Raw genomic sequence first — 21,982 nt, forward strand, 5'->3', positions numbered from 1 at the left:
TATGGGGCCATCTCACACATTGCAAGATAATGTTGCATCCTTGGTCCAGCCCCATAAATGTCCATTGCAATAGCCATATTATTGTGACAACAAGGCATCCCAATGAATTTCCAAATTTCCCCTAAGTAGCAGTAACACCTTAGTTGAGAACCACTGTTTGAGAGACTTGGAGAGGAAGGGGATATGGTCTACCTTCTCCTCACCCTCCTTCCTTTATACCCTCGTTGTGATCTGGCAGGCAGGAGCGGAGGTAACACCTCTTGTGGCAGGGTTGCAACTCCTTCATGTTGCTCCCTGCTGGTGACTCATCTTGTTGGTTACATGCTCAGAATCTTTAGGTAGAGTCTGCCACTGTCCTCCTGGGGTGGAACCCTTTACTCCAAACTTTGAGGAACTTCTGTGTGACTGGAGGACTATTATTTTAGGTTGATTCCCCCCGCCCCCCACTATCCCCACAATGACGGCTTCACACAAAATCCATCTCCTGTCCTGAGTCCTTGGGAGGTCTGCTGTCCCTATCTCCTTTCCCCACTAAAGTCCCACTTCTGAGACCACTCCATCCCATTTCTCCCCAGTGCTCTTTCCCCCGCTCAAGGAGTACATGCTTCAGAAGTAAACTGAAGGCTAAGACTGGGAAATCAGATGCCGGTCTTGCTTTTTTACAATTTTTAAAGCAATTCTTTTGGGAGCCTCCTCTCTTGACCTCAAAAAGGAGGAACTAGCTGAATACCGTCTTACAACTCATTACAGAATGGCTAGCTTACTGGGCATAATCACTAATTTGTCTGTTTACCACAATGCAGAAATGTTCACTGCAAATAAACAGGTGAAAATGTAGGAGTGTTTCAAAGTTATGAAATGCATTGTCTCCTTCCAGAATTGAGCCAGTGCATTTTTATTCACTTTGGCTATCGATATGTCTTCTTATCCATAGCTACATGAGAGTAATTTAGAAGAACATATCTGGAAGATATGTGGGCATAAAAAGATCAGGATTCCACTGAATAATCTGAACAGCCAACTGGTAGAGAATTTTGGACATTGTAGTGATTATTGATGATCATGTAGGAAAACCCTGGTAAGGCACAATGGTGATAAGTAAAATCATGTCAGGAATACATGACTTAACAAATTAAGTCTCTCCCTTAATACCAAACGTGGAAGGAATTCTGGTAAACCATGTGTGAGCAAGGAGAGTAGGAAAGTGAGGAGAAGTTAGTAATTGCAAGGCTAATTGTTCCGTAAGAAACTAAGGCAAGTCCTCAGAATGCACAGATGAGTTATCTTGATCTTAAGAGTGAGACCAAATACCAAACCCTACAGCACTGCATGGCCCTGCCTACCCTCTAGCCCCTGCTAACACCCCTCTCTTCCTCACTTTCTGGGCTTTACACCCTCTGACCTACTTAGAGTACCTAGACTGCTCCTTCTCACCACAGGGCCTTTGCACCTGAAGCTTCTTCTGTCCAGGACTAAACTGAATTTACCCTCCTCTGCTCCTAGCCAGCTCCTAGCCATATTTTAGAGCTGAACAGACTCTCCTAAAAAAAAAAAAGGTCAGCTCCCTCTGTTAGAAAATCGTGTGATTTTGTAAAGATCTCTTTTTTTCCCCCAAGATGAAAGCCCCATTTGTTCATGTTGACCCCTTTATATCTAATTCAGTACCCCGCTTAATAGGAACTTTAAAATACTCAAATAAGTCAGTGAATGAATAAAGAACTTTTATCTATGATTGTATAGCTAGCAGGTAAGTACGAAAACTCAAGCCCACTTCCATAAAATTCAAGCTCATATCTGCTCTGATCATAGGACACTGTTTCTCACAGAAGAAGGAAAGAAGGTTCCAAACTGGTCAGGAAATTCATTAGGTATTTTTCTAACATTACTATTTACATATAAATAACATTTTATTTGATTTATTTAAATAAATTTATTTAATTTTAATTAATAATTAAATGTTTTAAATTTTTTTAAACAAAATAAAAACATTTCACCTTAAAACAAGGAGATAAAGATCAAAAAGCCTAGCGTATGCTTTCCTTTTAAAAAATAAATCTTACAATAAGTAGTAGTGTTAGTGTTAAATTAACACTAGATTTCTCATAATGACAAATGTACAATTTTCTAGTTTGTGTCAGATCGAGGGTGTGTCACAAGAGATATCAGAAATACATACGAAAAATCAAACCAATGATTTTAACTTTCTATTGATATTTGTTAGCCAACAAATAAGACTGCTTTGAGCAAAACAATGTTCTTTAGAATATATATATAAAATCAAAAAGACAAAAAATTGATTAAATGTAACGATTCCATTCCGATTCCCTTCACTGATTCTGTATATTTCTAAAATAATATTAAAAGCAGCTGTAGCTAGGGGAAGCAAGAGGCTCTTTATAAAGTCCCTACTTCATCAGAATTGGCTCCCTTTGGCTTTCCCACGCCGTGGATTTAAATGTCTGGAGATTTTCTCGTGGACAGGAGGGTGGGGTACATGTAGGAGAGAGAATCGTTTCACCTGCTCCCCGGTTACAGTTCAGCTCTATGTGTCTTAGAAAGACGACCAGATATTCTCGGCTTTCTACAAGCTATTTTATTTTTTTCATAAATTGATTTTATTTATTTATTTATTTCTGGTTTCCTTGGGTCTTCGTTGCTGCACGCGGGCCCCCTCTAGTTGCGTTGGGCGGGGGCTACTCTTGGTTGCGGTGCGCGGGCCTCTCATTGCGCGGGCCTCTCATTGCGGTGGCCTCTCTTGTTGCGGAGCACGGGCTCTAAGCGCGCAGGCTTCCGTAGTTGTGGCACGTGGGCTTCAGTAGGTGCGGCTCGCGGGCTCCAGAGCGCAGGCTCAGCAGCCGTGGTGCACGGGCCCAGTTGCTCCGCGGCATATGGGATCCTCCCAGACCAGGGCTCGAACCCGTGTCCCCTGCATTGGCAGGCAGACTCCCAACCACTGCGCCACCAGGGAAGCCCTCCACAACCTATTTTAAAAAGCAGCCACACATCCAGGGGACTAGGCAGTGGGAAGAGTCAATTTAAGGTGCAAAGAATAAGGGGGTGCCTAGTCTGTAGAGAACTTAAACACAATACTAAAACCAACTAAGAGTCCTCTGCTCTTTCACATACCCGTGCAGCTTCTCAGAGATGAAATGTTCCCCCTGCCTGCTGGAGAAGGCTACCCTGCCCCCTACCCGCTTGAGCAGGCGACTTTTTTTTTTTTTTTTTAATTTATTTATGGCTGTGTTGGGTCTTCGTTTCTGTGCGAGGGCTTTCTCTAGTTGTGGCAAGCGGGGGCCACTCTTCATCGCGGTGCGCGGGCCTCTCACCATCGCGGCCTCTCTTGTTGCGGAGCACAGGCTCCAGACGCGCAGGCTCAGTAATTGTGGCTCACGGGCCCAGCTGCTCCGCAGCATGTGGGATCTTCCCAGACCAGGGCTCGAACCCGTGTCCCCTGCATTGGCAGGCAGATTCTCAACCACTGCGCCACCAGGGAAGCCCGAGCAGGCGACTTTTTAAGGAGTGTGTCTTCCCAGAAGACTCACAGCCTTATAGAAGTCAGATGTGTTCCAATGGAAACCATCCATGATGAGTCCTCTGAAAATGAAAACCCAGTGTATTTTTTTTTTTTTTTTAATACGGGGCTGGGTGGGTGAGAATTCAGCTTAAGAGAGATGTGGGGGTGGGGAGCCCTGAGTGCCAGGGAGAGTGCTGCTTGATTCAAGAGTCTTTCCTTTCTGAGCCTGTCCTGTCTGATGGGCCTCTTGAGTGGTGTGTGAGGCTCCCCCAGTCTTTTCCTTTCTCCTGGGCACACACTGATGTGGTGAACCCACTCTGGACTCGGGAATGGTCTGAAATGAGGGTCTGCCTCTATTCTAATTCTGCAGGGAACACCCTGCTGCTCTGTATCCTGAGTTGGTCTTTATTTTCCCAAATGCTCTAGCCTGCCTTTTATAATTTGATTCTCAAGGAGGATTATATTTACTATGTCATTTGGAAATAGACTTGTGGGCATTCTCACGTTAGGATCAGCCACCGACATGAGTGTCCTTTTCTCTCCTTTTTCATTTGTCCAGTTGGCATACTTTTGCTTTCAATTACAAAAGCAATTGTTGAAAAATTGGGAAGCACACAAAAGCACACAGTCACACGAAGGAAATAAAATTCTCCTGGAAGCACAGTACCTAGTGATAATTATTGTTAACATTTTGATATATGCCTTTCTGAGCTTTTTTTTCCTGTGTGCAGTGTATTAATATTTAAGACATCAGTGAAACAAAATTGAGATCATACAAAAAAAAAAAAAAAAGACTCTGCCAAGAATTGAGCCAAAACAAAAATTACTATTTTCTTGCCTTTCTTCTCCAGTCGTTGTTTAGTGTCCTGTCACCTGGCCTTCTGTGGGGTGACCGTGACCAACTCCTTGCTGGTCTCTTTATTCCTGACCACGCCCACTCTTACATGTCATACACTCAAGATGCCTCTTCATAAAGCGCGTGTCTGGCTATAGGGCTCACGTGCTCAAAAATCTCCAGAGTTGAATTCTAGCTACTAGATTCCTAGAGGTCATGGGTGGTGTCTAAGCCATTTTTAGTCACCGCAGGACTTGGTTCATGGCGGTGAATGGAGTAGTCACTTGCTAAATTTTGCCTGAATTATTTAAAAATTCAGCCAGTAAATCTGCTATGAAATTTTCTTTAAATGACTGCCCTATAATAAGGTATGTTCCACGAATTTGCATCATTTATTCAACACATGCTTATTGATCATTTAGTATGAGTTAGGTAGGCATTTGCTGTGTTGAATCATTTTCCGTCTAAAATCTGCCTTTCCTTGAGCAATATGTACATTTAGAAATTTTTTTTTGACAAAAGAAACAGGAAGACAAAAAATGCCTATTTCAAGTATCATTTTTAGGCTTCACATCTATCATTGTTCATCAAAAGAGAGCAATGCATGGGTCATAATCTGCTTTAGCCTGTGAGTTTTTAAGTAGACTTGAAACCAAGTATATAAGATCTGGCAGATAAAAGACCATTCATGCTAAATAAAAGTAGAAAAAACGAGAGGTTGGCTATTATTTCCGTGTGTTATTTGCAAATTTGCAAATGGTGATTTTTCCAATGATTAGATATTTGGCCACAGTTAAGATTCATGGATGTGAGTGTGTGTTTGTGTAAGAGTGTGTGTATGAGTGGTGTGTGTGTGCATGCTATGTGTATTGTGTAATGTCAGATAAGAATGTAGGAAGAAGGAAAAAGGAGATGTGACAAACTCATGGAAAGAAGCACCGGAACCATCATTAAGTTACACATAAGTGATGTCCCTCCCTCCTCACCGGATCTGTTAATTTTGTGGCAAGAGGTTTACCCATGAGATCTCACTTGTGTAATGTTTGCCATCCAGATGCAGTCATTATATGCTACTCTTTAAATTAAACCAAAGGGGAACTCAGAATTCTTGCAGCAACTCTGCCTTGGAAGGAATGCAACCGTTGTATGTGCAGCTTCTGGGAGCAGTCGTGCCTTTTGGAACAACTCTTGGGTGTATATCACATATACATGCTCATGACTGCAGAGGTGCAAGCTGTGTGACTAGGTCTTTGCAGCTAGCCCTGACAAAGTCTGGGGGCTCTGAGGTGGGAATTCCTAAAGGAACCTCAACTCAGGGCAGGAACAAATGATCAAACAAAGCACTGTGCTCTATCATTTCATCAGTCTGGGACTCTCAAAAAAGGGATTGTATTGTTAATGAGCAATCTTAACTCAGATCTCTGCAAAACTGACCACCTAAACTAGTGCTTTCCCCCACGCGGTCTCTATCTTGCTTTCCCTGCTTCATTTCTTTCATGGCAGTGTCTCCATCTGATAACCCTATGGGTTAATTTGTTTATTTTGCTTACTGCCTGCTTTTCTAATGGAATGTAAGTCCTAGGAGGGTGGGAACTTTTACTGATGTTTTCCCTGTTGTATCTTAAGTATCTGGGACAGTGCCTGGCCCAGAGTAGATCCTCATAAATATTTTTTGAATGAATCCATGAAGGAATGAACCAAAAAAATGAATTAATATGACTCTTTTCAACTGTGTTTTGTCTCTGCTCTCCCCAGCTGTTTGCTTTTAATTAGAGTTGCTTAATGACTGATTTTGAACCTCTCAGCAACTTCACTGATTCCCTGATTTTTGGAAAAGAAAATGTAAGTCAATATGTACACAATACATGCCTAAAGATAACAGGAAATAAGAGATTCTCTGACATGCTTACAAACTGGGTCAAACAAGAGCTTATAAGTAATTAATTGCTGAGATAACTGACAAGGGGTCAGCTTACCTGCGCAAGCCTGAGGCTCCGTCAGATTGCCATCTCTTGTAGTCTGGTCTCCTGCAATGTCACAGACAATCTGTCTGTCATCACTGAGCAGGTGGCCAGGCAGGACTGTGGGTGTGGATATGGTGACCATGTCAGTTGCTGACTACAGCCTGCACTGCAGCTAGGAGGAGATGATAGCTATTAAGTTGCAATTTGCACTGGACAGGGGCCAAAGTGTTTACCCTATAACCCAAGCGCATCTTTTGTCCACATACGCCAGTCCCCCTACAGGGGACAGTATGTGTTTTATTAATTCATCTACTATGAACCAAAAACTGCTCTAGATGCTGGGGTCTGGCAGTTCAAAAAGAGAGACAGAGGCCCCGCAGTCTTGGACTTGGCTTTCTTGATCATCTGTTCCAATCTGCTCATCTATCTTTGTCAGGTCAATTACAATACCCACCTGTGTCTCTTAGAGACTCATAAAAGGCCCTTAAACATTTCTAAGTTCCCTTAAATTTCCAAGAAGCGTCCCCATTTTTATACTCTGTTAAATACCAATGTTCGATGCAGCAGCAGAATAGAAACAGCATTATGGCAGATGTAAGGGGACTTCTTTCACTTGTCTTTACCGCTAATTAGCTATTTGATCCTAGGCCCATGGTTCTCGGCTCTGGCTGAACCTAGAACCAACCAGGGCACTTGAAAAAATACCAGTACCCATACTCCACTTCAGACCAGTGGGAACAAAATCTCCAAGGGTGGACCTGGGCTTCAGTATTATTTTGAAACAACACAACTGATACTTATGTGCAGCCGGTATTGGGCAAATCCCTTTGTACTTTCTCAGCTTGTAAAATGAGGGTAATCATATTCCCTCCTTAGCTCATAAGGATTTCTTATCTAAAATTTAGGTTGCAGATGTCAAACAATTTTAATAAATAATTTTAATATCTACACAACTAACATTTATTTTGGTCTCCACTCAGAAATTCTTAAACAAATCCAAAGATGGCTAAGACTTTTGTGTGACAGGATAACATTTTAAAAGAAAGGGAAAATAGTATGTAGTTTCTGAACTTTTCTTACTCGTAACTGCTATGGACTCTTTAGGTCACGCTATGTAAGATTCTGAATTTTTAAAGAAACAAGAGCATATAGTTTCATTACTTCCAGACACTTCCCGTGGTAGCAGAGTCAACAGCATTAAAACCATGGATTAAGACATCCATAAATTCAGTCCATTTTCCCCTTAGGTATCTTGGTTATGACCATTTCAAGGGCAACTGTCCGGGCACTGTGGTCACCACTAAGACACTGGCAGTTCTCAGAAGATTCTAATCAGTGACCAGCAACTGAAGATGCAGTGAGAGAGCTATATATCATAGACAATGCCAAAGAAAAGAGATTTACTGAAAAACCTAAAGTACAATCTCTCAGGGACGTTGCTTCAGAACTGGATTGCAGGGAACAACTTCCTGGTACAGAGGACCCCAGGGATTTCGTCTTGAATCCCTATTGATGGGGTCCTCGAATCAATGTTGAGTTTGTGCAAACTTAGTAAAAAAGTTTCTGTCCTCTAGATAAGGTCCCCTGTTAAGAAAACTAATGTGACAAACAAAATCTTCCTCGGAGTGGTATTTGTTTAAAATGGCTCTATTGGAAATTAAACCCTCAGGTTATAATAGAGAGGGGATCATAGGAAAAGAGGAACATATAGGAAAAGAAATACTGTGAGGCAGCAAGAATGCGGTACCCCCTTTATTGATCACGTAACCACACTCTGTACTTACAAAATCAGAAAGTGCACGAGCAGCTTCTTTCATTACAGAGAGGGAAAGTACTCTCTCGTACTGTAGGGGCATCTACTTTCCTGGATTACTCATTGTATAGGATTCTGCATAACAAAAACCTTAGCATAATCGTTATTAGTAATGAGATGGCCTGATTATGTTGAACCCAATTGTATAGAATATTTTTTACTTTATGGGTATCATTTTTATGGAAACTTACCAATAATAACAACAACATTGAGTAATTACTATGATCAGGAACTATGTCAAGCACATTATATACATTTTATACTTTTCATAATTTCTTGAAAGCGATTTGTGATCTAGGTTTTCCAGACAAAGGTATTGTGACACACAAAGGTTAAAAAACTTCCCAAGGTCATATAGCCAGAGGTGAGATCCAAACCCAGATAGTATGACTCCAAAGCCTTAATTCTTAGCCAGTCTCTGTTCTTTTCTGACCCACTAGTTGATCTAGATAATGATTCTGCCATTGAGTTACTGACTGGTAACCTCATCACTGATAAGGTCTTGGGGTACAAACTAATGTCCTCAATGTTCTAAGGGGCAGAAATGGAAAATGAAAGTGTCAGGATTTTGCACAAACCCAACTGTTGACTATAAGTTCCTGAAATGCAGAAGTGAAGACCTCTGGTGTCCAAAGACTGTGACAAATTCAGAGGAAGTGGGTGACTTTACAGTGACAGAGCACTGAGGAAGGATGGGTTATAACTCTGAGTCTACCGGGAAGGCTGATTCCACCCACCAGCAGGGCCACTGTATACATGGGGTTCAACTGGTCAAAACAAAACAGAGAAGCAAAAATTTAATTTCAGGAACAAGACCCCAGGGAGGAGGAACAGTAGCACTTAGAAGTCACCAAGAATCCCCCCAGTCACCCTTGAAGCAAACCCAGGATCCAATCAGCAGCAAACAAAACCTGGTCCAGCGGTTCCCCTGAGGTTCCTGGGTATGGGAAAATAGCTAATGCTAAGCTCCACTCTCTTGCTGGCCAGGCTGCAGACGCTATAATGCTTTTTTCTTATGTAGAAATCGGTATCAGACTGAACCCGTGAAGGAGCAGATAGGTGAGTGGTGAAGATGGGCAGAGTAGGAAATGAGGTGGGAATAAACTAGAGCTATATTAACACACTGAAGGAGCTCCAAGAAGTGAAAAATCAAAACAAAACAACGATGGTACCTCTGACCTAAGTAATTCAAAGTACTGTAAAAGTGAAAGGAATTACAACGAAGTACTTGTTTTCCCCATGATGAAAAAGTGTTGACTGTTTTAATACAATATTAAATATTAAAAGTAAAATTTGGGGTACCCCTGATCACATGTCTAATTTTTCTTTAGACTGGCCTAATTCACAATATTTTCATTTGGTTTGAAAATGAGTTTGCTAAAAGATCCCCTGAAGGTTTCCAGGGAAATAGTTCATGAAAATGTGAAGCACCTTTAGAATATATCAACTCTTAGTGATATCCCTGTGTAGTCTGCAAAATGGTCATGCCAACTGCTTTGGCTAGATAACAGTGGAGGCCCATAACTGATTCTTAAGTCCAAAGGAAAGAATGGCAATCAATATGCAAGAATAAATTAGGAAATAGTGTTACCATTGGAATGTAAATCAGCACCTTCCTACATACAATATTTTTTCTTTCCAAAGTCAGAGCCTGTAGCAGCCTGTTTCCTTACCTAGAGCTTTGTGCCAGTGATGTAGCCTTTGATAATTCTTGTAATAAGAATCCAGTCATGTATGACATTTAGGAGGGAGCAAAGGGTTTGATTTCCCTCAGGGCCCTGGAACCCTTATAAAAATGCCTTTAATGAGAAATGAAAGGAAAAAAAAAATTAGGGGGTCAGAAATTGAGCCAAATCAAAAATGGTGCCAAATCACTAGGTACTAGGCTACCTTTTAACGGTTCTAGGTAATAGAGAAAACTACTTCATGTAGTTTGTTTTCCTCAAATATCCAAATTAACCTAAATATCAGTCTAAATTGGAAAAAAAAAAAAAAAGACGAATAAAGAGAACCAAGATGTCATCTTAATGCCTTCTCAGCTGCCGACAAGATGGATTTTGGGCACCAATGGAATATAGACATTTAAGAACAGGGCTTTTATCACTCCATGTCACAAGCATGCTTACACTTTCAAGAAAATCTGTGCTCTCACTAAGTGGTCCATAATAGCAATAACAGGCCTCACCCTTTCTACTAAATCCGTTCCAATGAGATGTAGTCCACTCACATTTTCATTTAGCTCTTCCATTCAATCCCTTCAGTTAGCTTTGTCCTATTTCCTATGGGTGGAGTCTTTAGTTATATGCTTTTCTCAATGTCATTTACAAAGCAGCCACTTGTCTCTCCAAGCCCCTTTCCTTGAGTGTGAGCCAAATGTCTGCCTCTCACACTCTCTTGAAGTCAGGACCCTACGTAATTTTTGGCTGAGGACATAACGCTAACGGAGAGGTGGTGACCTGCGTCTCCCCACATGTCATTCTGTTCACACCCATTAGTCAGTGCAGTGTAACAAAAAGTTTGCGTGGAGAGTGGCTTGCAAGAAAGTTTAATTCATTGCAGAGGAAAGGAAAATGTTCTTAGGGAAGAATGATTCCTGGGAATATACAAGACAAGAAGAAGCTCGGAGTTTCCTCCGTCAAGCTGAGTGTCCACAACCGCTAGGATGATGTACCAAACCCCTGCTCATTAAAAAGCCATCTCGGGGGGCTTCCCTGGTGGCGCAGTGGTTGAGAATCTGCCTGCCAATGCAGGGGACACGGGTTCAAGCCCTGGTCTGGGAAGATCCCACATGCCGCGGAGCAACTATGCCCGTGAGCCACAATTACTGAGCCTGCGCGTCTGGAGCCTGTGCTCTGCAACGAGAGAGGCCACGATAGTGAGAGGCCGGCCCACCGCGATGAAGAGTGGCCCCCACTTGCCGCAACAAGAGAAAGCCCTCGAGCAGAAACGAAGACCCAACACAGCGAAAGATAAATAAATAAATAAATTAATTAATTAAAAAAAAATTAAAAAAAAAAAGCCATCTCATTCAGAAAGCATCACCATCACTTGTGAGTTTGCTAGAAATGCAGATAACAGGCCTGTTTCAGATCTACTGCATAAGAAACTGCAATCTCCAGGTGATTCATATATGCATTCATGTTTGAGGAGCATTGGCCAAGAACATTGGTTCTCAGCCTTGGTTACACATAGGCACCAACCAGGGAAACTTCAAAATAATTCCTGATGCCCAGGTCCCACCCCCAGAGATTCCAGGCTACTCTGTCTGGGGTGTGGCCTAAGCGCTGGGATTTTTAAAAGCTCCCCAGGAGATTCTGAGGTGCAGTCAGAGGTTGAGAGCCACCGGCAAAGAGGCAGAGGAGGGCTACTTTTCCCATCCCCCTGCTCTTTGCCTCATAGTCAAACAGCGGGATTCCTGGAGTCCGAATCTCTCTTTTCCTGTGGCCTGGTTGCCCAGGGCCGCGCTGTAAGTACGGGGGGGAAACTCTATTCAGAAACTTAACTTTCTGTCTAGTACTTTGGTCTCCCTCCCACGCTCACCCTCCACATAGCTGCCCCGGATGCCCCACACTTTAGCAAACCACACCAGGGGCGAACATCAACTCGTGCTTTAAAAATACAAACTTGGAGCCCACCTGGAGAGCTACATCAGAGTCTCAAGATAGGACGCTACCATCTGCATTTTTAACTCGCTTCCCAGGTGTGTCTGATGTGCAATCAGGTCTGTGAACTCCACAGCGGGTCTAGCCTTTCATCCTGCCAAGTCATTAAGGATTTGTAAGGATGAATGAGCTGTCAAGAGAGCAAGGGCCTGGTGCAATGCTCCTTTATTAATTATGGCGAAGTGATGTATTGGCAATGATAATGCTTCTCTTGGAAAGGGCAATGAATGGTTCGTCGATTGCTGCATTAGATCTCTCCCAACTTAACCTTAATGCTCAGCTTTTACTCCTCTCTGTAGTTTTAAAAGCTGCAGGGCTTTCACATTAAGCAGCCTCTTGGTCTTTATTCCCAAGTGAGCTGCAATCTTTGAGGGAAATACCAAAAGGGAGAATCTTTTGGAGTTCTTGGCTGGGGAATTAACAACCCCCCCACCCCCCTCCCCCCCGCCCCCCCCCAACCCCCCCACTGCAATCCTTATCTGCTTGTGTCAGCAGCTCCTAGCCAGCGTATTGCTGTGCAGGTCTGATAAGTAGGAAAAACACGGAGTGAGGATTTCAGAGAAAATCATTGATACATCCCCGGATCCCTCTGCTAAAAGAAAGCTTCCTTTAGCGGGGGGGATAGAAAGTGGAGGAAGAAAGATATATCTGGCTGAACAATTTCAGAGGTGAGAAACGGGTGGGCGAGCCGGGGTGGCGGTTCTGTCTGTGGGTGAGGGGAGGAAGGTGGCAAAGAAAAGTTGCAGCGTCGGTCTGCGCGTGTACTCCATGGGCTGGGCGCCGGGGAAAGCGCTAGCGTGCGGCCGGGACGCACTGCGGGGCCGAGAGCCGGGAGGACGTCGAGAAACCTTCTCCGCGGCCGAGGCTGGGACGCTGGAATTGCTCTCCGCCCGCCCGGAGCTCCAGAAACGCGCCGACTCCGCTCGCCCGCGGTGGCCGAGGCCGCCGGGGTGGGGGCGCGCGGGGGGCCGGGGCGCCGGCGGCGGCGGCGGCGGCGGGGCGGAGCGCGCGTGAGAGCGAGTGCGAGGCTGCGGGCGGCGGGCGGGCGGGCGAGTGTGCGCGGGAGGAAGGGAGGGAGGGGAGCGGAGCGCGCGCGCCGCCCGGGCCCCGGCCCTCCCAGCCTCCCGGCCTCCGCGCTGCCTCCCGCCCGCGCGCACCGGCTGCCTGCCGCCGCCGACGCTCCTGCTCGCGCCGGCGCTGCACGGGAGCTTGCCCGCCGCCGCCCGCTTTGTGCTTCCCCCCGAAGATGGGAGCGACCTTTCCCAGCTGGGGAGCTATTTAAAAGGAGGGAGTGCGCCGTCTTTCCTACTAGCGTGGAGGAACGGGGGAAGGATCCAGCCGCACTCCCCCAAACCAGGTAGGATCTTCGGAAGGGCAGCAGAAAGGGATTTGGTCAGATACCGCCAACTGTTTTCCATTTGTTCAGAAGGCTACACTTCCCTCCGCTTTGGCAAAGGACCAGCTCCTAAATTGTGTGTGTATGTGTGTGTGTCCCCACCCATTTTCTGGGGGTGTCCGCGCTTCTCGGGGAGTGAAATTGCTCTGGCTGGTGCGTCTGGGCGTTGAGGGTGCCCGCCTGCCAGTGCCGGCTGCCGGAGCAAGAAAGGGCTGCTGAGGAGAGATGCTGCGCCCTGCGCCGCGCTGGGCTTAAGGATTCAGGGCGCGAAGAGCGAAGTCCACCCGGAATGCAGCGCTGCTGGGGACCCAGGCGTCCCCAACCACTGGGCTCTGCTCCGCGGTCACCCGTCCTCCCGGTAATCCCTGGGGTCTTCCCCAAGGCCACACTCGCGAGTCTCCTCTTTTCCGGCCAGCCCTGGGTGCTCCTTCAGCATCGACTGCGGAGAGGAGGGAGGTGTGGCCGGGGCGGGGGGACAGACAAGGGAGAGAGGCGGCGGGGGAGTGGGCTGCAGGGTCCCAGTCTCTGGGCACCCAGCCCGAGTGCGTTGGGGATCCTGCGCGCAGAGGCGTCTTTCCCCAGGAGATTCGAAGGGAACTTTGTCGCTGCATTATCTGCCTCTGGAGCTTCGCTGGCTCTTGGGGAAATGGTCTGTGTTCTGAGACGTGAGGATATCCTTCTTGGCTCCTCCTTAATGAAGAAGAGGGAGGTCTTATGGGTGGACAGTAGGCTACAGAAACCAAATCCACCCAGGCGATGCTTTTAAAAATATAGTATGTGTGCCTCCTTGGTTTTTCAAATCCCCCTTCCCTTATGGATTCTGTTGACTGATGAATGGCTTGGGCTGGCAATTCGTATTTCCCTCTCCAGACAAAGTGGCAGTGGTTGGGTTGGGAGCAGAGTGATCAAATTTAACAAAGAATTCTGTGAAGAAAGCAATGTGCGTGGTGTCCGCGGCCGCTGGAAAGAAAGTCCTGCTTTGCACTAGGTATTTGTTTAACCCCTCTTTGCCTGGTTCCCTTGCTGGCGCTGTCTACTGGTAGTCAGCCGCTAGTGGTTGTGAATATAACAATACAAACTTTGTCCTGCTGGAGGTGTAAAGACTAAAAAAAGAAAAAAAAAATATCAGTAGGAGGTGAAGTGGAAGAAGCTTTTTAAAAATGACGGATGTAAAGACAGTACAGGCATCCCCATCATGGAGGAGCTAGTAGAGTAGGTGGAGAGTCTGATCAGATCTGGTTAAAGGCATAGCTTGGGTCTCTCCAAATAGGAGCAACTGAACATCCAGAGTCTAGCATCTGTATGAAGATTTCCTAAGGGAAATGGGGAGCAACCAGGAGGGGATTCTGAAAGCATAGCTCCCACCCACAGTCCCCAACATACACACACACACACACACACACACACACACACTCACTCACACGTTTTCTCTTTCTCAGAGCTACTTGTGCAGCAAGTCAGGAAAAGAGGGAGGAAAATGTATTTAGATGTTTCATTCATTTCAGAAAAGAAAACAAAGCCGGAATAGGAATGACCGCTTTGAGGCTCCTCTTTCAAATCCTGTGTTACTTGAATTTACCTCTATGGGTTTGCTAAACTTGCTTGATTGTGAGGTTAGTCTCTCGTGAAAAAAAGGAGGAAGGAAGAGAGAGCTAGCTCGCTCCATCTTTGGGGCCTTGAGAGTGAGAAGGTGGGGAAAGATGCACTTATTTCATCAGAAGCAGTATGTGTTGTCTTAAATGGTTTTCATTTTAGGGACTCTGCCTTCTTGAAGGATTCCATTTGGATCTGAGGGCTCTTTAGCTATGATTTCTCCCACCTACTAAAAAAGGAGCCTTAATTTTTTCCCCCTAAACTGGCTCTTTTATTAAATATGGCATGATTAATTCCTAGGGAAAAAAAAAAAAAAAACTGGACAGAGGTAAACTGTTATTCACTATTGAGCTGTGCAGGGACAGCAAAGAATGTAAGTGTCCATGACAATCAGACTTCCTTTACTCTGTCTTAAAAGCTTAGCAGGGCTGGAAGAGGAGTGTAACAAATTAAAAGAATATGAAGGCTGTGCTTTATATCTGTCCATCTGTGTATCTGTCTACCTACCTACCTACTGTCTATCTTTCTATTTACTTTATCATTACTATTTAATGGTTTCTACTGTATCCTTTTGGATTAAGTACTAGATAACCCTTTTGTTGACCATGAAAGGAAAGAAAAATGCATAGCCCTAGCAGTGCTTTAACTCCAAATGAAATTACAAAAGGAAGGTGAAATTGCAAAAAGAAGGTGAAGTGTATAGTCAGTAACACCTATAGGACTATTTGCAGGAATTACATTAATTGCTCTTTCAAACTTACTATGTTTTGAAAGTAAAATATTCCAAGAGAGCTTCAGCATTTTGTTAGCAAGCTATATTTAACATGTTTTTTATCAGACAAAAATAGACTTTTATTTATCTTGCAAAGTAAACGCATAGTTCCTTCCCTGTACGAACTTAATCTGTTTCTTTGACAAAATAAATGGTGAGAAAAGCTCTGTAGATCCAATGAAGTTGCATTCCCCCTTTAAAGCAAGTACAAAGCATGCATTTAGCTCATGGATGGGTTTTTCTCAAAGTAAGTGCATTTTAGGACTGTACCATCTGATTTTCGTGTTGCAATTCAGTAACAGAGGCCCTTTCTCCGTGATGACTTCAGGTAGAGGAAGAAAAGCATGTAGGTAAGAAGCAAGCAGTCTGCCCCATCAGCATGGAAATAAACAAGATCTAAATTGAAATAGAAATTAAATCTGGAAAAAGAAATACACAATTAAAAGAGGATGGTAGAGCACATATCTTGCATGCTTGATATTTTTGCTGTATGTATATATGTTGCTTTTCTCTAAAAATTAAATTGTTGCTTTACATTTGCTAACAACTTAGGAATCAGGGTGCTGAGATCTCACTTCTTCCAGATCCTTCCATCCTCTTTTTTTTTTTTTTTTTTCCTCTAAGGGATAAATGTCTTGTCAAAACATCTTCCAATATCATCCATACCTCATGGTCAGACCTCTCATCATAACCTCTACCAAACAGTCTCCCATCTGATCAAATTCTCCTGCTCCCTCTTGTGGCAGATGTTCTCCCTGACTTTCCCTAGATTTCAGAATCCATTCCCTCAGCTGCTTATGTAGCACTTAGGTTCTAATTTTCAGTGGTAATTGGTGCTAACGAAGGCAGTAGGTTGCTGAACTCGCTGCTTCCAATTTTCTCTCTGAACAAAGGGAGGTCTATCCCCTGGAGATGTCCTCGAGATTTAGTGGAAGTAAATGTCAGGTGTTCTCTGACCCACTGAGATGGACTGACTGGGTTCTGGGAAAGTGAGCTTTCAGAGTCTTGCCTCTGAGATTCTGATTTAGACTCAGGGCTAGTCCTGTGGGGCCTCATTAAGTGCAGTGGGATTATTTTCAGTTTTCTTTTTTTCTCTTCCAAAAGATACCTGTGCGTGAATGTGTCTGCATCTGTCCTCTCTCTCTTTCTCTCTCTTCCTGCCTCCCTCTCTCCCTCCTCAGCCTCTCACACGCACACACACAGGCCCATGCAGGCCAAAGGGCACATGCGTACGCGTGCGCGCACACACACCACACACTTCGCAAAAGATATACAACACATATTTTGAAAACAACTAATCAATGATTAGGTTCTCAATAGGGTTTGTAAATCAAGCAGCTCATTTTCTGAACTGGAGACTCCTAGGGTAAACTACTCTTACTGGCATGATTTCCTCACAAGCAGTTGAGAATACAAATGAGACTAGGCATCTTTTTCTAGTGTTGACTCAACTTGGAAGACAGTTGCTCGCAGCCCTTGAGCCCTCAAGTGTTTGTTGTAGGCTCTCTTTGTTGTCAACTATGTTTTGAACCCTAAGTGTTTTATGTCTACATTTGTGATTGTCCTTTGATCGGCGCAGCCAAGAGTATATAGTAAGTAACAGGATAGACCAAGGTTCACGAGAATCCCATTTTCTCTCTACCTGAAACTTTCTAGCCAATTTCAGGAGGAGGAGGAGAATGCAGGGAAGGAGAAAAGTCCTGAAGTGATGGAAAGCAGCTGAAGTGATGGAAGTGTGTTTTTGATCAGGGGCAAGTATGTCATAGGCAGCTGTCTAGAAAGTGATGTGAGAAGCACAAAACATCCCTGGATTCAAAGCATTTATCCTTCCACCAATGTAGGATCAGAAATTCTCACTATTAGAGACATTCATTTGAATAAAGTAATTCTATCTAGTAGATCCCTAATAGAATGCGATGAGATTATCTAGGAAAGAGCTACCGTTCATTCTCACAAACCGTTCGCATCTGTTCATTTACTAACTTGGATTGGTTTATCAGATCAGCTGGCAGAAAAGTCCTGAGGGCTGGAACACGGGATGATGCAGAGGAAGTGAAAGAAGTTTGAAATGGGTTGCTGTGCAGTTAGTGCCCCCAGAGGGCCATTCTGATGGGGAGGTACCCGGGAACCGGGCTGGTGAAGTGGGGTGGGGGGGGGGTGTAGAGAGTAGCCAGACAGAGGCAAAGATAAACTGTCACCCTGAAATTTTACTTCTGGGTCAGCAAAGGTAACAAAAATTTGATCTTTCTTGAAAATTTACTCTTCTGAGAAATGGGTGAAATATGTCCTGTAGTGTGAAATCATATGCTTAAAGTCTTGAATGGCTTCTACTGTATCATTTTGGAATATTCATACCAGTAACCTAGAACACTAGTGTGATACTCGTTCAGACAAATGTTTTTTGGCGTATGTAATAGACATAGAAACATGAATGTAAATATTAGAGTCCATCTTAATTTTTTAGAAAAGACAGAAAAAGTCATCACTCTGTAGATGTCATTGCATGTGAAGTCAGAATAATTTAATAATTTCCTGGTTGAATATAATGTGAAATGAAGTCAAACAGACAAGAGAGTGATTCAGCAATTTTCTTCAACCCAACTGTGATATTTATTGAGCACTCAGTGTATGCAAGGCACTGCGCTGAGCTTTTCAGAGAAGGCAGATGCTGAAGAGTTAATGTGATGTTTGTTGAACACCTATTATGTTCCAGACATCAGTCTAAGCACTTTGTACATGTTTTCTCACTTAACACCGTTGCAAGAAAGCATCCTGATCTTGACTTAAAGATGAAGACTATGGCTCAGTTAAATAACTTGTCCAGGAGTGAATAGGTGATGGTACCCGTTTTTGAGGCTGTTTCAAAGCCATGTGCAAAACATGCTCTCTGCTCTGTGTTCCCTGTTCTTAGGGATGTACGGTCTAGAGCACCTAAACACTGGGCTGAGTGAGGTAGATGGCTGCAGCTGTCTAATGAGCCCAGTGCTTTAGAGTTGAGAGGAAGAAGAGAACACTGGAAGAGGCTTCATGGAGGAGGAGGAGGCATTTTAGTTGGTTCTCAAAGAGTGAAAGGACTTTGCAAATAAATAAAGCCTTGCTATTTTTAAAACATGTAAACCGGCCCCAGCTAATTTATGACAAGGACCACCCCGGAGCAAGGTTAGGGCCATTTCCAGACTTCAAGCTAGCTGCATGTCCCAGTTAGGACCATGCCATGGGAACTGTGGATCTGGAACAGATGCTAGCATAAATCATTGCTCACGTGTATTTTACACGGGAACCCAAAATTGATGATGAATTTCCAGCATGCCTTGGAGGAGAGAAGCTGTATCGGTCTGAGGGGTGAAGCAAGGAACAGACCTTCTATTTGACGGTTATATTTTCTGGGCCATCACAGGTGGTTTTTCTTTCTTTCTTGAGCACCGAATGGCTCTGATGCTTTCCGCCTTAAGCTTCTCCAGTTCCTCACTTCTGCTTCCCCTTAACGCACAGGACCCAGAGCTCCCTTTGGCTCTGCTCTGTTCAATGTATAGCACCCAGTTGCAGCATGTTTAGAGAATCGGTCTGCTTACTCTACACGCCAACCTCCACTTCCTCTCTGCACCATGGTAGTGCCCCCAAAGTGAGTGGCATCAGCCAGGGGCAAAAGGATAGAGCTTGGGGAGGGGCTCAGTCATCTGTCACATGTCCCTCAGAAGGTGCAGGTCGTCACTCTTCCAAAACCATCTGCCTTTCAAATGGTGGGGGATGTGAGCCCCCTGGAGCTGAAATTTGTGAGTTGATGTTGGGCACAGTTGGTGACTCTTTCCCCCCTCCCCCCCTTAACTCCTCACTCTCTTCTCCTGGCCATGCAGCTGCCCCTGGCCCTTTTTCAGAACTTCTCCTTATCAGTGCTCATGCTGCTTAGACCCATAGCTAGCACTGGAAGACACATCAGAGATCATCTAGTTTTTGTATCAACAAATAAGCAAATGGAGGCCATGTGAAATTAAATGACTCAATAAGAGTGAAATGGGACATAATTGAATCTAGATCTATGACTCTGAAGTCATTTCACCAAAGTTACATCTCCCTTTTTTCTTTGATAATATAGAAGCCCTCTAGAAATGTGCCTGTGTTTTCTGGCCTCAGGAGTCCGTGGATGTCTAGCAATGATTTCCTCAGGTGGAAAGAAAACTATGACTTGGCTTCTATATCGAGGATATTGACAAATGCAGTGAAGTGCCCTATGGTACTCAGACCAAAGTTCTCTGAGGTCAGCAGGCATATCATGTTGGTTTTAATATTTGTTTGAATTCAACAAATGGCATATTTAACATTGTGCAAGATCCTTAACTTTTCTGTGCCTCATTTGCTTCATCTATGAAATGGGAGTAATAGTAGTAAAGAGCCTTATGGGGTTTTTGTGAGGAATAATGCATTAATACTTGTAAAGCATTTGGAACTGCTTCTGGCATATGAGTGCTCAGTGAGGATTGGTCCTTACTTCTTGAGAGATGACCAGTGAGAGAGCACTGTTTCTACCTGTGTGCCTTTATGTGCACGTGCTAATTGCGAAGGTCGCCATGGAGAGCTCGAAGATAAGGGCATACATAATGACTACACCAAAGGTCACAAAGCTGTTTTTTGAAGGCTACATAGTAAATATTTTTGGCTTTGTGGACCACAGAGCCTGTCACAGCTACTCAACACTGCTGTTGTAGCATGAAAGCCATTGACGATACTTAAATGTGTGAACATGCTGTGTTCTGTAAGACATTGTTTACTTACACTGAAATTTGAACATCATAAAATTTTCACGTCATGAAAATTGCTTTTTAAAAATTTTTTCAATCATTTCAAAATGTAAAAAAAAATTAAATAGGCATTATAAAAACAGGTGGTGGGCTAAATATGACCTGTTGGCCATAGTTTGCCAACTCTTTTTTTTTTTTTTAATAGATCTTTATTGGAGTATAAGTGCTTCACAATACCATGTTAGTTTCTGTTGCACAACAAAGCGAATCATCCATATGCATATACGTGTCCCCATATCCCCTCCCTCTTGAGCCTCCCTTGAGACACAGATTGTAAGAGATATACACAGGCCATCTTAGGGGGCTGCAGGAAACCCAGCAATAGGGGTTGGTGTCGTGGGAAGAGATCTGGCCTAGAAACTCAGACACCTTGTTTTAGAGCCTGGTTCTGTCACTTCTGAGATGCATGGCTTTGAAAAAGTCTTTTAAGTTATGATGGCCTGAGTTTTCATGTGGGGAAAAAGGGGAAGGGGCAACGTTAGATGACTTTTAGGGGCCTTCCTAGCACTAAAAGCATTTTAATGAAGGGGAATTGGACATTCGAGATGGGTCATGGAGGACGGGTAGAAAAACATGAGAAAGAAAAACAGGGTGCATATTTGGGTAATTTTTATTTAGTAGCTCAGTTGTGTACCAGGAACAGTAAACCTGGGGAGGTAGACAGGCAACATATTATGGATGATGACCTTGAATGCCAAAGTGAGGGATTAGAATATCATAGCTTTGGGTTGTTAGCCAAATTCCTCAATTTTACAGATCAGGCTGAGAAAGGGAAAATGACTTGTCCAAGGCCACATGACTGGCCAGTGAGAGCCAAGACCAGCACTCATTTCTTTTGGCCCCTAGACCAACGACCCTTCCATCTACTATATTGCCCCCAGCAGCGTGGTAGAATGCAATTAATTTCAACTGTATGACTATGACCTCAGAGGGGAAAATTCTCATGTAAATTACAGAAGCTGTTTTTAGTATTTTCTAAACATGATCTCAACACCCAGCATATCTAAGAAGGTAGGTCTGTGAGTAATCCCATTACAGAGAAGGGTAATTGCATAAGTGTTAACCTAAGGCCTTGCACTCCAGCAACCTTTAGCCTGGCTTCCTGCTGAGTGTCTTTTAAAAAGTTTTGACTCAGATGTTATTTCATCAGCAAAGTCTTCCCTAATACCCTAGTAGGTCAGCTCCTCCATTACTGACTCTTGTAGGACTGTGTATTTCCTTCATAGCATTTATCAATTAATAAATGCTTCTTTCTGGAACAATTTAAATAAATGCTTCTTTCTGTAACAATTTAAATTAACATCTATCATCTGTCTTCCCAGCTAGATAATAAATTCAGGGGAGAGAGAGATTGTGTCTTGGTTAGTTCATGGTTCTAGCCTCCCATACCTTGCCAGATGCATAATAGACATTCAGTGTTTGCTGAATGAAGGAAGGAATGCATGTTCTCTCATTAGTCATTGATACTGGTGAAAACAGTCCTTGCTTAAGCAAGGACTTAATAGGCAGGTTACTATCTTCACTTGTTAATGAAATGATTAAATGATGAGTATTTCTTTCTCCACTAAATTTTTTCTCTTTTTCAAAAGCTCCTATCTAATCCTCACCTATCACAAAAAGACAATAACATAATAGTT

At 43.7% G+C, this 21,982-nt stretch overlaps 1 protein-coding gene across 5 annotated transcripts in view; it reads left to right on the top strand.

Moving 5' to 3' along the window:
• SLC8A1 (solute carrier family 8 member A1) overlaps positions 1 to 21,982 on the top strand; it is a 426,970-nt gene that overhangs the window by 47,158 nt on the left and 357,830 nt on the right. For 2 of the 5 annotated variants that reach the window (XM_082358041.1, XM_082358044.1), the window contains exon 1: positions 12,839 to 13,145. The exons of 2 other annotated variants lie outside the window; for them this stretch is intronic. Coding sequence is in view for 1 of the 3 variants with exons in the window: in XM_082358038.1 (XP_082214164.1) it covers positions 13,474 to 13,542 (69 nt within the window). In the remaining 2 variants the exon portion in view is untranslated. Of the gene's footprint in view, positions 1 to 12,838; positions 13,146 to 13,231; positions 13,543 to 21,982 lie in introns of those variants that run through there. One more of the 5 variants, XM_082358038.1, reaches the window with a different exon arrangement.

The sequence above is a fragment of the Balaenoptera borealis genome (assembly GCF_965194805.1).
Source record: "Balaenoptera borealis genome assembly, chromosome: 15".
Taxonomy (NCBI): domain Eukaryota; kingdom Metazoa; phylum Chordata; class Mammalia; order Artiodactyla; family Balaenopteridae; genus Balaenoptera; species Balaenoptera borealis.